At 39.5% G+C, this 13,796-nt stretch overlaps 1 protein-coding gene across 2 annotated transcripts in view; it reads right to left on the reverse strand.

Annotated features, from left to right (window-relative positions):
- Window positions 1-200: 200 nt before the first annotated feature.
- Window positions 201-13,796, reverse strand: part of COBL (cordon-bleu WH2 repeat protein) — a 153,714-nt gene continuing 140,118 nt past the window's right edge. Inside the window, exons 11-15 of one of the 2 annotated variants that reach the window (XM_050709160.1) lie at window positions 12,981-13,084; window positions 9,700-11,714; window positions 8,951-9,070; window positions 6,571-6,822; window positions 201-1,523 (exon numbers count right to left, since the gene is read on the reverse strand). In XM_050709160.1, the coding sequence (XP_050565117.1) occupies window positions 1,506-1,523; window positions 6,571-6,822; window positions 8,951-9,070; window positions 9,700-11,714; window positions 12,981-13,084 (2,509 nt within the window). In that variant the 3' untranslated portion in view covers window positions 201-1,505. The remainder of the gene's footprint in view (window positions 1,524-6,570; window positions 6,823-8,950; window positions 9,071-9,699; window positions 11,715-12,980; window positions 13,085-13,796) is intronic. The other variant, XM_035552803.1, reaches the window with a different exon arrangement.

The raw sequence follows: 13,796 nt of genomic DNA on the forward strand, positions 1-13,796 counted from the left end.
TACAGTTGATACCTTGATTCTAGTTGTTGATTTCTAACTGCGTTCCTAAAGTATTAGCTGCGAGCCCTTTTCTGTTTGAGACATTTTATATTAGAGCCGAGATATCAAACACCGCATACTGGTTTGCTTAAGACCATCTTCAGTTCTACTTTCTTTTCTTAAACGGAAAACATTTGGCAAAAAGAGTCTTTCAAGCCATGTAAGGTTTGATTTTACGTTTATTTGTGGCACTAACAGACATCAGTATTTTACAATATATAATATACAGTCATATTAAATGCAGATGGCTAAATATGCTCTTGCTCTCAACATTACATAGGCATACATTTTAAATTTCACCTAAAAAAAAAAAGAATCTACCGTCACTCTGGTCTGTGATTATAAAAGTGTAAATGTACAAACTTCCTCTTCCTTCATTTCATTACGATATAGGAAATACGAAAAAGCATTTTGATCCCTCTTTTATAAGTTAATCATTTCAATTTAATGAAATATTTTCAAAATATGTACAACAACAACTACCAAAGTAGTTAACATTTGAAAAAGATGCTGCTATAAATACTCATGAGACAACATACAACAGCCGTACAACCTGGAAACAGAAGGCCAACTTACGCATGACCTGACCAAAGGACTAAGTCCTGACTACTGATCCAAACCAGCTTCACTTCCTTTTGCAGTGCGGGAATGAATTCTAGACCTCGGACCTCTATGCAGGGCTCTGAAATCTTACGAGTAAACTTCACAGTCTGTTGCAAAAAGAGATCCCTTAAGGTGTCTCAGTATTTTTAAAGTGCTACAAACGTTACTAGGGTTCGGTATATCTATACAGCTTAGTATTCTATACGTCATATCCCATAAGTAACTCTTCAGTAGACACAGTCTCACAATCATTATTGATTGCCTGCTTTCACAGAGCTCCACCAAAGATATGAAGTTTATCTAATCTCAAAAAAAAAAAATGACTCCATCTTATGACAATTAAGGTCCCTCATAATGTACCATAACCTTTTTCTTGTGATTTTTTCTATAGATCTTTATTCTCTTTTTTCTCCCTGATCGCTTTCAGCCATTTTCTAAACCAAATAAGAAGCAAGTCAAGAGTTTATAACAGTTACATATTTTTAACAACTTGAAATGAGTATTACTTTTCAGATAGCTAGCAAAGCCTTTTTATTTTGCCCATAAACACAATTAAGTATTAACACAGGACTGCACAGTGTTTATATTCTTATTAACCTGCCAACAAGAATAGTTTATTGGCAACCTTAAATATTCAGAGGCAAAACACAATTCCTTGGCACAGACGCTTTACAGCAGAGCAACACATTTTTCGCTTAGAACCATTATGCAGGAACACACAGAAAATTAACTACAACTTATTTTGGCTCGTAGACAAGAGAGTAAACTAAACTTCTTGATGTTTTTTGCCACTTCAGACCTTGAATGATGATTATGGGTGCATATGGGGTTAGATTTCCAATTACCTGTTCTTTATACATGATTCAAACGAGCAGAGGGACCTGTAACAAAGAAAAGCACATGATCATTCAAGATATTTTTAAACCTTCAACTGTTGACATTGTTAACCAAACATTCTCTTGTGGGGCTGTTTTCAAGCCTACTCTCTTCATCAGCTCCTTAAGACTTAGAGCTTATCTGTTCTTTTTTTTCTAGCTGTATCAGTTGGTCTAATAAAAGGTTATATTATCCTTGCTTAAAACCCCACACCTCACATATCCTTAGATCTTATAGTTGCAGTAACATTATTACTAGAATTAGGTGACATTTTTCTGTGAACTTTCTTCATTTTGTGGAATGAACAGAAACCCTGGCTGTAAGCAAGCAATATCTGACTGTCAAATCTATGCGGAATCAGAAAGCTGTCACTGGTCACATAAATCAATTGATGAGTACTTTACTTCCTGACTGAATGAAGGAAATTCCCATAGCCTTTAATTCAGGAAAATCCTTAAACAAATGCTTATCTTCCTTCCTAGTCCTCAGGTCATCTACGCATATGCTTGATTTTAATGCCAGTGTACGCTTCCAAAATCAAAGTTACTGAGCTTTGATTCCATCAGACAGATATACATTAATGTCACCACAAAAGCTAAACAGGAATAATGTATTCGATTAAGTTTCAACCTTCCATATTGGCCTTAGCATCCATGGCAGAAGCTTTATTCTTAGGGAAAAAAGTAGGCCATGGTACAAATTATTAGCAAGGTGAAGAGTTCAAATTAAGTTTTATCTTTCAATTCAAATGAAGTAGCAGCATGCAAATGACTGCTCCTAACTATGCATGGGAACCAGAATCACTTTACTTGCTCATTTGACTACCTGTATATCAAGCTTGGCCAACCTTTAAGTGGGGTCTCCTGCCCCATTTCCAGCATAGCAGTGACAACATCAACGGTGGATTTGAGTCTGTAATTTCTGTCATTGCACCCACGGACAACAATGACGAGAAACACTCTTTCTTCATTCAGAATACCACACCTCTGATTATATGAGAAAAATAATCCAGTGCTATACATAAAGGTACAGAACTAGGCCATACTCCCTGGAAGACATTGAACATGCCATAATTCAGATCGATGTATTACTTGCTGGCAACCAACTTCAAATTATACCAGCATACAGCACTAACTTATTGTAATAGGTGCAGTAATTACCTTACCTGGCTCCTTTGATTGCCAACAGAGTGATACACTGCACGTATCAAGAGCTCATGTGACTAAATGCCGATGCCAAACACTGGAATGAATGCTTGTACATACTGTGATAGAGCCAAATTCATTTTGTTAACTTAGAAAAGGCTGCTTAAATATGTCTGGCTCTAGTCTTTACTGGGAAATGTGAAGTCTGTAGAATACCTCTTGTACGTACTGTTAAAAAGTGGTCTACAGAAATCATTTTTCCATGAGCAAAAGCTTGTTTTTCAGATATGCAACTTGCCTTCCCCACCTTATGCAGGCACATTCTGCTGTGCTACTTCTACCAAATCCCTGAGTACAACTCTACCTAATATGAGTAGATGGTATAGCAGCACAGGCAACTTTTATAACTTCTCTTTGTTGGGTAAGATTTTCCATCCTGCATGGACTTGTGCTGCAACTATACCTACAGCTAGACATCTAATGGGTTATTTGCATGTGTAGTTATGTTTTTTCTCCACAGATAATCATAGTAAATCCCAAGGCAAGTATACTTCAGTGTCTGTGTAACATGTAATGATACACAGAATTGCAGAAATCTAGCCATATTAGGCTGCATTTTCTGAGACAGAAATAAAATATTTAAAAACGAATCATAAGAACCTTAATTGCATGAACTTGTGACAAAAAGTTCTTTGACAATTTAAAGAAAACACCAGTTCACTTTTAACACTAGAAGCTCAGATGTTGCCGTTCTTCTACTAACCTGACTCAGTAGAATTAGCCAATATTTGGTCTCAGATCAGCTGTTTATTTCCCCTAGTGACTGACTGTCCTTTGTGCAGGAGGTAGATTGCATGGCTAGGAAGCAGGCTCCTTGCTAGTGAGATGCCTTTATTTCTGAAGTCAATTAACTGCCAAAGGCACTAGGTCATCTGTCCTGGTCGGTGACTTTACTTCACACCATCTCCCCTGACTTGCTGTTACACTTTGGACATGTTAAACACGTACCAGGTTGCAGGACAGACCATTCTGAAAAGTGAAGAAAAAGGTTGCTGCCTGCAACCTTTTCCAGCATGGTAGGTTCACCCCTTTTCATCACATTTGCATCTCTATTCCCTTTGGGTAGGATATGAAATCTAACCCCCTTTCTGGCAGGTCTCCGAACTGCACTGCACTGCACTGCACTGGGGATGAACCATGTTCCTCAGGATGACCAGCTGGGCTTGGCACCCTCAAGAATTTTCCTTCAGGAGTCTGTGGACAGCAACAGTGTGCAATAAAACAGAAGCCGTTTCTTCAAAACAAAGTATGATTTATTTGCCAAAGCAGGCACAGTACTCCAAGAAACGGACTAAAGAACAGCCAGGAGACCTGTGCACATACTGTCTTACCTTCACTTGGCATTTCTCTCAAGTACCTATTTTTGTTCTAGTTTGTTTTGGGTGACCCACTTACAGCCTGTGTGGTGCAGACCCTGACTCGCAGCAAGGCAGGGTCAGCCTGCAGCACTTTCTTTCCTCCCTTCCTGCACAGTGGATCTTTCAACCTTAAAGTTCATGACTTCAGCAAACAGCTGTGTAATCAAGGGTGGAGTGGAGGAGTTGCCTTTTCACAGATATTAATAGAGCTCAAATTTTGGTTGGGATGCTCCTTATCTAGGCAATTGGTTGCTTTTTGTGTTTGGTTGCCCTGACAGCCCCGTTTGATCTACTTCCATTGCAAATAACCCCTCATAAATAAGGCCAAACTGAGTCATACATAACTAAGCAATGCAGATCCTTCCCAGTTCTCTGCAATATTAGCTAAATAAATGACTTCACCATCAGAAGCCCTTGTTCCAGAAAACTTCAAGAAGACAATGAAAGAGAAACAGACACAATTCAGAACTGAACTTCCCAGTCTGCTGTCTAGTTGCTGAAACCAAAATCCTCTAGAAAGCAAAGCCAAAAATGGCTCTGTGCTCACACCACCAAGTCATGACATCATAGATCTTGGACAGACAAGACAAAATAAAGAAAAAAAGTTTGCTCTGGTGCTGGTGCAAAACCACCTGCTAGTTACTCTCTACCAAAAACTCAGTGCTCATTGGAGACATGTCCTTCAGCTGTAAAGGAAGAAACCTCTGATATACAGATACATACTTCTACCAACTCAATTTTTGCTATCACAAGTTGTCCAACTGCAGGGAAAATATCAGCATTCAGCTCTCATTTAACACAGCAAACTAGGAGAGATATTAATACACACTGGATAGAAAGCTCTTTGTGAAATCTGACATTCTTATTTTATTAGTGATCAAGGGCATGGGATACCAGATGTCAAAGTGATATGATGCCTTTAGCATATACAAGACAGCTTGCATATCCAATATCATGGAGGACAGCACAACAATAAGAAAATCTTACTTTGTCTTGGAAAAAATGCTGCTCTTTTATTTTCCTGAAAGACCTACATAATAAGAGATTCACTGTTCTGTCACCTCAATGTCAGAACTACCAAAAAATTACTCTGTCTCGAAAATGAAAGAAGACAGGCACAGTGTTTAGAAGAATATATCAGTATATCAAGATTACTTTCATGGACTGCAATGGCCATCCAACTGTTTCAAAGTAAATCCCCAAGGATATGATAAAGACTTGTTTAAATGAGTAGTGGTACAGGTCCCCTCAGAGACTTCTGCAACAGTTACGCAGTTGGAAGAACAAGGAATTTGAAAAGATCTAGAAATCAATGAACCACATGAAGTATTCTTGAATGTCCAAATGCCCTATTTTTCTGTAAACCGGTGAAGTGTGGAAACAAATGCCTGACTTAGAGTATTACTTCTTCATAATTTGCAGTCTTCTACTAGTATGCATAGTATAGATGTAACTTTTCACATGCAAAATAACTGCATGTCCAGAGTTCTCTTTGTATGCTGATGTAAACTTCACTGTAACACTTTAAATGATCCTGTGGAATTCCTCATTTGTCAGATTTCTTTAGCTAGCCTTTTTATTGTTAAAATTTGGTCATCTTTTCTGAATTTTTTTAGAGGATAACTGAGCAAGGTTAAAGCCTATTTACATACTTAAGGCTGGCATTAGGCAAATCACATGTTGGGAAAATGGCATCTGTTTCTGTACATTTCCTAAAGTCTGTGGATCAAAGTCCATTCTTTGATACTGCAGTATAATATTAAGATAACTCCACTTAAACCAATTAATCTGCTTCTCTTCACCTAGAAATATAGTGTAACACAAGATTAGAAAGAGTAATTTTTGGTCAAAGAGATAAGTGAACTTATGCCAAAAAATCACACCCAGGCAACTGAGCATTTAGCCATCTGGGAGTTGAGTAACCCACAGATGACCACAGAAGTGATACACATATCATCCAATTTACAATTAAGTTCAGACTGACATTAAAAGGAAGCCACGGTTTTACTGACAGCTTTCAGTATGTGTGACCAGGGTGCAAATGTAGGGACTCAAAGTCTAGGACACACTACTGAAATTGGAAGAGAATATCTATCTCTAAATTTGCTTCAGGGTCTCACATCTGATCTTTCTTAAGTTCACGTAGTCTGAAGGACATCCAGTATCATCTCAGATTCACAATAATGGAAAAGGGCATGGGAGTGCTTTCTGAAATGATATTCATGCTCTCGTTGCTCTCTTCAAAAAAGTACTGGCTGTTCATAGGGTTGCATGTATGTACAGGCATGTTTTAGCCTTAGTAGTGTGTTTTAATACCCATTCAAAGGTTTGAAATACAATGTGGACCTTTAACTCAGTTAGAGAAAACACTGCGTGTACTTTCCTCTGCTGGCAGAAAGAAATGTGTGGCTAGCACGGCTTACAAACAGCTCCCAGAGCACAGCAGCCCCAGTTTATTTCATCCACAAGGAAATATAAAAGTAATTTACCTTTTTTAACTTTGCTGCTCCAGCACCGGAGCGAATGGCCTCCATCAGGGCTTGCCTTGCCTCCCCAGGGTCACCTGCAGTTTTAGCAGAGAATTTAGGAGCTGATGTTGACAGCTGAGTTGGAGGTGGTGGTGGTGGCTGAGCAGGGGCAGGTGGGTTACAGAACGGCTCTTCCCGATAGTTTTCTGTTTTCTGCAAGGACAGTTCTGCATTCCTAAAACTCTGGAGCTCTTCAGAAGCCAATGAGGAGATCTGTTCATGATGCAGTTGAAAGGAGGAAGTTAATACCAAGCATGACTAAACTGTAATTACTTGACATTTGATGCACTTTAATTTCAGTACCCCAATTTCACTTTGCCTGAATGACATAAAACATGTAGAACTTTTGTTTGCTCATGAGGTTGAACATCTGTTACTACTCACTCACATCACTCAGCTGGGCTGATTACAAGCATCAAGGATTTGGCATTGCCTCTGACTCAGAAACTCAATCTTTATTTACTGTGAGCTCGAGCATCCTGTAAGTATGTAAGGTAACAGACAGAGAGTTGGACTTGGTATTCATTTGGAAACAACCACAAGGGGTTTTGGAATCAGGAATATATATTAAGGCTGCAGTAGCCACCCAGGAATCTCATTACTTTTCACATTCTACGCTGCACGGAAATAATCTCATATGACAGAGAGGCTCTTCTAGATTTAAGATTTCATTGCTTCATTGAAAAAAAATAATATTAAACCTAAAGATTTCAGCCACACTGGAAAAAAGTAAAAAAAAAGAAAGACCAGAGAGAACAATGTGAAAGGACTGAGAACAAAACTGATTGCTCTTCCAAGTGGCTTTCTGTAGAATTTCTGAACCTAAAATTCCTGCATGAATTACTTACTTGGAAACTCATTCTAGTTAAAATGAATGCAGGGGAGGAGGTAATCTTTCAGACTAAGCCAGCTTTTCCATCAACTGCCTCAATAAATAGTTTTGCCATTAGCAACATTACTAGTAATAATCATGATAAATTATTTGTAATCAAATGATTTGGCAATTATTAGGAAATTCAGTTCCATGTGCCAAACAGGAGGTATTCAAGTAGATGCATTAGTATTCTGTTGCAGAGGAACTGAGGCACAACACTTCCCTAGTGAAAAATGAAAGGATTCATCGCCCATCAAATAATCCAAACTCACAGAGCTCCTATGTTCTATTCCTTCACTGTATACACACACACGGACACGGACAAATACATGGTAATAATGTAATGTCAAACAAGACATGAACATTTGAGATGGCATGAAAAGACAGCCCTTTCATCACAGCACATCTATATCCCACCCGGTACACATACAAACACGATGCTTCAACTAGCACAGGTGACAGAGTGTGAAAAAGAAGCGCACGGTTTCTAGGCAACTTCCTTTAAAACGATGGCAAATGCTTCTCTGCGGGAGGAAACTATTCCAAAAAGTCTCTGTGGCAATACAACACCACTTTGTTGTCAGAGCCTCTTTCGCACAGATCTACGTTTATTCCTCATGAACGCAGACTGCAGTTAAGTCTGCGTGAAGATGGCTGCTGCGCTGCATGTTCTGCTCTCAAGCTCCCAGGAAGCTGCACCCTATCTGCAGCAAGGGCAGTAAGGTATTCAGAACTGCTTTGAGGGAAGGAATAATTCCCTTACAGAGACAAGGGAGACTTTCTACCTAATGCCAGCTATTTGGATGTGTGCTAATGGCCTGAGTCATTGCATAAGGGAAATGGGAACCTCCTTGCCAAATACACATCCTTGGCTGGATTAGTGAACTAAGGCAAGAACAATGCAGGCTTCGGCTATTACGAATAAGAGATGCTTTAATGATTAGGTAAATCTTTCAGACAGAAGGAATTATCCTGCTGTGGTGAAAGTGTTTGAAATTTTCCATCAATTACTTGCACGCACCAGCTCATATTAACAGATAAACAGCACGCATGGAGAAGCCCTAGTGTTTTTTCAGGTAGCTGGAATTGGATGTATATGGAAGGAAATGCAAATATATTAACCTAACCACATACCTAGAAAGTAGAAAAAGTAACCCCTAAAATGTGAACTTGATGAACATTTGATGTCTCCAGTGTACATTCACTGTAATCCATTTAGATTTCTATACACTTCTTTCTCAGTTAAAAGCACACCAGTTGAAGGAATGTGAAGTTTTATAGCAGAGGGTAGAATCTGCCCTGCCCTGCTATCTGCGTAAGTCAGATCTGACTTTGTATCATAACACTCCCTTCCTAAAGTCTTCTCTTTGCAACACAACTTGTAGTTTCATCTTCTCCAGGTTTATTCGAAACACTCAGCAGGCACAGACTGCACCGAGGAGACCACTTATCATCTTGATTTCTTACCTTTTTCAGCTTTGAGGTGCCACTGTGGCCTCTAATTGCTGCTAGAAGGGCTGAGCGCTCGTTCTCTGGCTCAGCATATGAGGGTTTCTTGTGATTGCCATTTAGTGCGCTGTCTGAAACCTAGAATGTGAAAAGAATAAACCTCAGATTGTTATTAGATATTTACTTAGAGATACTTTGTAAACACTATTAAAAGTATTTTTAGCACTTGTACCAGATTCAAGCTATGGAAACTGCTGTCTGTCTGCTTTTGTACCTGCTTTACAACCTGAGCTCACGCTGAATGGTGAGGGTACCCATAGGTCCCAGTTAGGAATTACATACTTACAGACTCAGTCTCATATCCCCTAAGCATACAATCAGTGGCAAACTGGTATCACCTAGCAATACAAAATGGAGTTTTATTTCTTGTGCAGTTTTTTACAAGTTTTCTACGTGCTGTGTGTTCCTGTTTTTACATAACAGCCTGAAATGCAGGCTAGGCTCTTTGGCTAACCTCGATTACCTCTTCATGCTGTATCTATGCACCCTCTGCCTCTTTTAGGCAGTGCAGCAGCAATGGTGTTGCATAACATACAGGATGTGGAGAACCACCAGTGGCTTGGGCTGCATTTTGCCACTATAAATTTTTCAAACGCCATGTGTACTCCAGGTCCCCAGCAATGGTACCAGTTATAAAACCTCTTGTGTCCAACAGACTTCTGCGTGTTTCTGCAATATGAACAGACTAAAGAAAGTCTCCACTTTACCTTCCTGAGCTTCTCCTTTCCCCCTCCTGTTTGAATGGCTTCCATTAGGGCACTGTGCAGCGACGTATCTTTAGGAATTGGTTTCTGGACAACAGGTTTGAACTTCTTCTTTGGTCCAAAGATATTGGTCTGCACATTAACATCCAGTTCACCGACAGCATTAGTAACTGAATCATCAGGTTTGTCCTTCTGTTCTGACTCTGCCTTTGCTGTCACACCATTTAACTTGGGCGATGCTCTCAGCGAACTAACTTGCATGCTGTCAGCAGGAGGCCATTTAGTGATCCGCAAAGACGAGCTGAAAGTGGGTGAGACTACTTGGAGATCAGGTGACTTGAGAGAGGAGGCTGAATTACTACGGGGCAAAGTCTCACATTTCTGGTCGAACAAAAGACGCGTCTTTTTCTCCGCTATACTTTGTTTGCTATTTAAACTGTGCTCATCTTCTGTACCGTTGTTATCCTTTGGAGAGGATTTAGTAAGTGGGACACTGACATTCTTTTTATAGAAACTAGCAGGAGTTGCTTGATTTGGTGCCCTGATGTTAACTACTTTGTTTTCCATGCCAGAATTATCACCAGGTGTGAACCTGTGGGATACTTTTTGACTGCAAGTAAAAATATTTACATTTTTTTCTGTTTCTGCCGATTCTGTTTCCACAGGGCTGGAATTGGACACAATAATACACCTTTTGGGGGAAACTTCTGCTTCAGTTTTAACCTCTGCTGCTCCATGCTTATTTTCATCTTTCTCATGAAATCCTGCAGAGTCAGGCTTAAAGGTAGGTAGGTTGATGTGTTTTGCAATGGCAGAGGCGACATACTGACTTGAAGTTCTCCTATGAGGTTTTAGAAATGGAAGCTCCACCTTGTCTTTATTAATGGCTGGGACCATTAATGGTTTTACCTGAGACTGCGTGACTGGAAGAGGTGGTTTGGTCTTTTCATTCTCAGACTGTTTTTCAGCTACCTGGGAAGTAACAGTTTGTGGTGCTACAGGTTTTGGAGCTGCAAGACAGACAGGTTTGTGTTCCTGTTTTATAGTGAAGGACTTCGAGTTTGTGTTAACTGCTGGCTTTTTAGCAAGATGCTCAGCAGAGTCATCACTTTGTTTTTCCACAGAACTTGACCTCCAAAATTCCTTCACTTTCCCGAGAGGAATTTCCTCACTTTCACCAGTAGAGGAACCTGGTATGTTCTTACTGACAACAGCCTTTGGGCTGATAAGGTTGCCTAGTTCGTCTATCTTAATGGCACCAGTGGAGACTGAAATTCCTCTATCAGAATGTTTTACTTCAGGTTTGGGAGGGACAACTTTAAAGGTTGTCAAACCCATTTTGGGTTCGTAATTTGTTCCCCAATTCTGGGCACGATGACACCATGGGGGTGTTGATGGGACTTCTTCTGTCTCAATTTTTTTTGCTGGTGGCCATTTGATTTCTAATTCTGATTTACTTTTTTTCAGAGTTCTCTCCCTGTTACTACCTTCATTAAATGGATTTACTTTCTCTTTTGCTGTACTAATTTCAATTGTGGTCTTGGAGTGAGATGGAATCAGCTTAGATTTACACTCCTCACACTTCATACCATGCCTGGGTGGGGCTTCCAGTCTTAAGTTCTTTTCACTTCTTTTTTCAAAGGAGGATGTGAGAGATTCAAACATATCTCTCCTCTGTTCCACAGGCAAGTGAATGAAATCGCTTTCAGATGGTTGCTGATGTAGTAGGTCTCTGGATTTACATACAGGTCCAACATCTGTGTGTCCTTTATCAAAGGAACCCGCATTGTTGTTTTTATTTGTAAAGTTTCCTGTACTGACAGAGTCAGCTAGTAAGTTCTGTGAACCCCTTGTCTCTTGGTTTCCAGATGAATTAGAGATGGTAACTTCTGGAATATCATCTATGACTGTTACTGGAACAGAACTGGCAACATCCCGGGGATCCTCAACTTTTCTTATATGTGGGCTCTGCACTTCACTGATACACTCAGAGTCAGAGTTACTTTTAACATCCATTGCTGCAAAATACACATATAATATTACATATAGGCAATATTTAGGCAATATGACTTTAAATTAGACCAACAACTAATACAAACTTACCCATAGCAGATATTTCAGTTACACAAAAACTAACAGGAATATATTCATGCCTGTATTACAAAAAAAGGAGAGATCTTGGTCCTTTTTATTGTCTGGCTGCTGATTAGGATCAGCCAAATATTCCTGCAGTCCTCCTGCTTCAGCCAGTGGGAAACATATAAATGCAGCTGAAAGCAGAATTTAATCTATTGTTCATACCTTATCTTTGACTAACTTCTCTCAGTGATAAACATTTCACCACATGACTCCGAAGGAGAAACACTTCTGAGAAACAGTGAGCAACTCCAAATTATGTTTCCCAGACCTGGTTAGTAATAACAACCCAGCTGAAGGATTTCCTTGAGCAAGCAAACAAAGAAACAGTACTTGTATTTTTTTCTCCATTCTTTCATTTTCCTTCATTACCAATGACTCCAGAAGCCTCATTGTGCAAGAAGCTTAACTCTCCTCTCAAATTTGCTGGTATAAATAAAGGGTTACAACACAGAAGCTAAGAAAAAGCAGTGTTGGAAAACTCACAGAAATTAAATTGGAAGTCCACTGCAAAAGTACTGAAATAAAGATGGAAAGTTTTAAAAAAGTATTCAGCATCATTTGATGACAAACCATTAATAGTGAAATGTTTGTATTCACAGATGGAAAAACAGAAGCACATTATTGCTTTGTGATGATATTTTATCTCTTCCCATTGTTTCTTCCTGCATTTTTCAATTTTTAACTTTACAACACACGTCTGCTAATGTAGTGTGGACATGGAGAGGAGACCAAAGTGTCTCCCCTTCTCTACTTCACTAGGATAAAAGATGCAGCAGAAGTACTGTTTATAAAAGAGAGCTAACTTCACTACTGATTTAGTGTCACTGAAGTCAATGAAATTATACCAAATTTGGCCCACAAAATGTGTCCACAAACTGCTGATCATCTCTTTCTAGTAGCAGACACCAAAATACAATGACAACCTGATAAACAGCTTGAAAAATACTCAGTGCTGTTTTATAAAGAGTGGCTGCCCCAGAAGCAAAGGGAAAGCAGCCACTTCGGGTGCGCCACATTCTGCCTTGGACCCGCGAGTTGCTCCCAGTGATCTCGGTGAGAAATGTGCAGATGTCTCAGATGTTTGACAGTGTACCTCCCAGCTATGCCTATGTCTTTTGTACCTGAGAGGTTACACAGTTCCCTACCTTCTAAATCTTCATCCAGGTCAGCCAAAGTCTGCTGGAGTTGTGCATCAATGAATATATCCTCATTCTCATGCTTAGCTGCAGTCATTTCTTCATTTTTGCTGCTAATAAAGAGAAAAAAAAATGCATTGTGTGTCCTGCTTTTTTGCTTTGCACTGTTGCTCTGAAATATGCTCTCATTTCAGCCCCTTTGGCTCCACTGGGGATCTGAAATTCATTCCCCAAACTATGAAAAATATGCAGCCTTAGAGACACAAACCACGCCGACACGTGCATCTAGGAGGGATCTCAGTAATGCCCGAGCGTATTCCGTGTGCTGGTGATCAAAAGATTAGGATTAATACACCCTGTCACAAAGAAACGGTCTGGCCTCACTGTGAAGCATGCAATTCAGCTGGACCGCAGAAAAGTAACATATGCCAAGGCAAAGTTTTTGCATATCCACGTAATTTTAACGCAGACCGCTAGCCATCCTGTGCACACTCTATGCCAATAAATCTGCACCTTAATTAAATAAAAATTGCATGGCAATGCAAAATAAATAGAGCTAAATACTGTTAGACAATCACTCTGCATCCTGGGGGGAGGGAGGAGAGGAGTAAAGAGAAACTAATCCCTTGAGAGCTGTTTCTAGTGAAACATATTGAGTGGTCTTATTTTGCCAAGAAATAACTATATGGTTTTTGATGAAGTCGTACAATGATCTAAAACAAGTCTAAAATCAGAATGAGTGCCAAGTGTTGTCTTGGCTTATTGAAGAAAAAAGAAAATGAAGATGAAACTAAGAAGAGTCCTAACAAAAAAATAACTAAAATA

The sequence above is a fragment of the Cygnus atratus genome, chromosome 2 (genome assembly GCF_013377495.2).
Source record: "Cygnus atratus isolate AKBS03 ecotype Queensland, Australia chromosome 2, CAtr_DNAZoo_HiC_assembly, whole genome shotgun sequence".
Taxonomy (NCBI): Eukaryota; Metazoa; Chordata; class Aves; order Anseriformes; family Anatidae; genus Cygnus; species Cygnus atratus.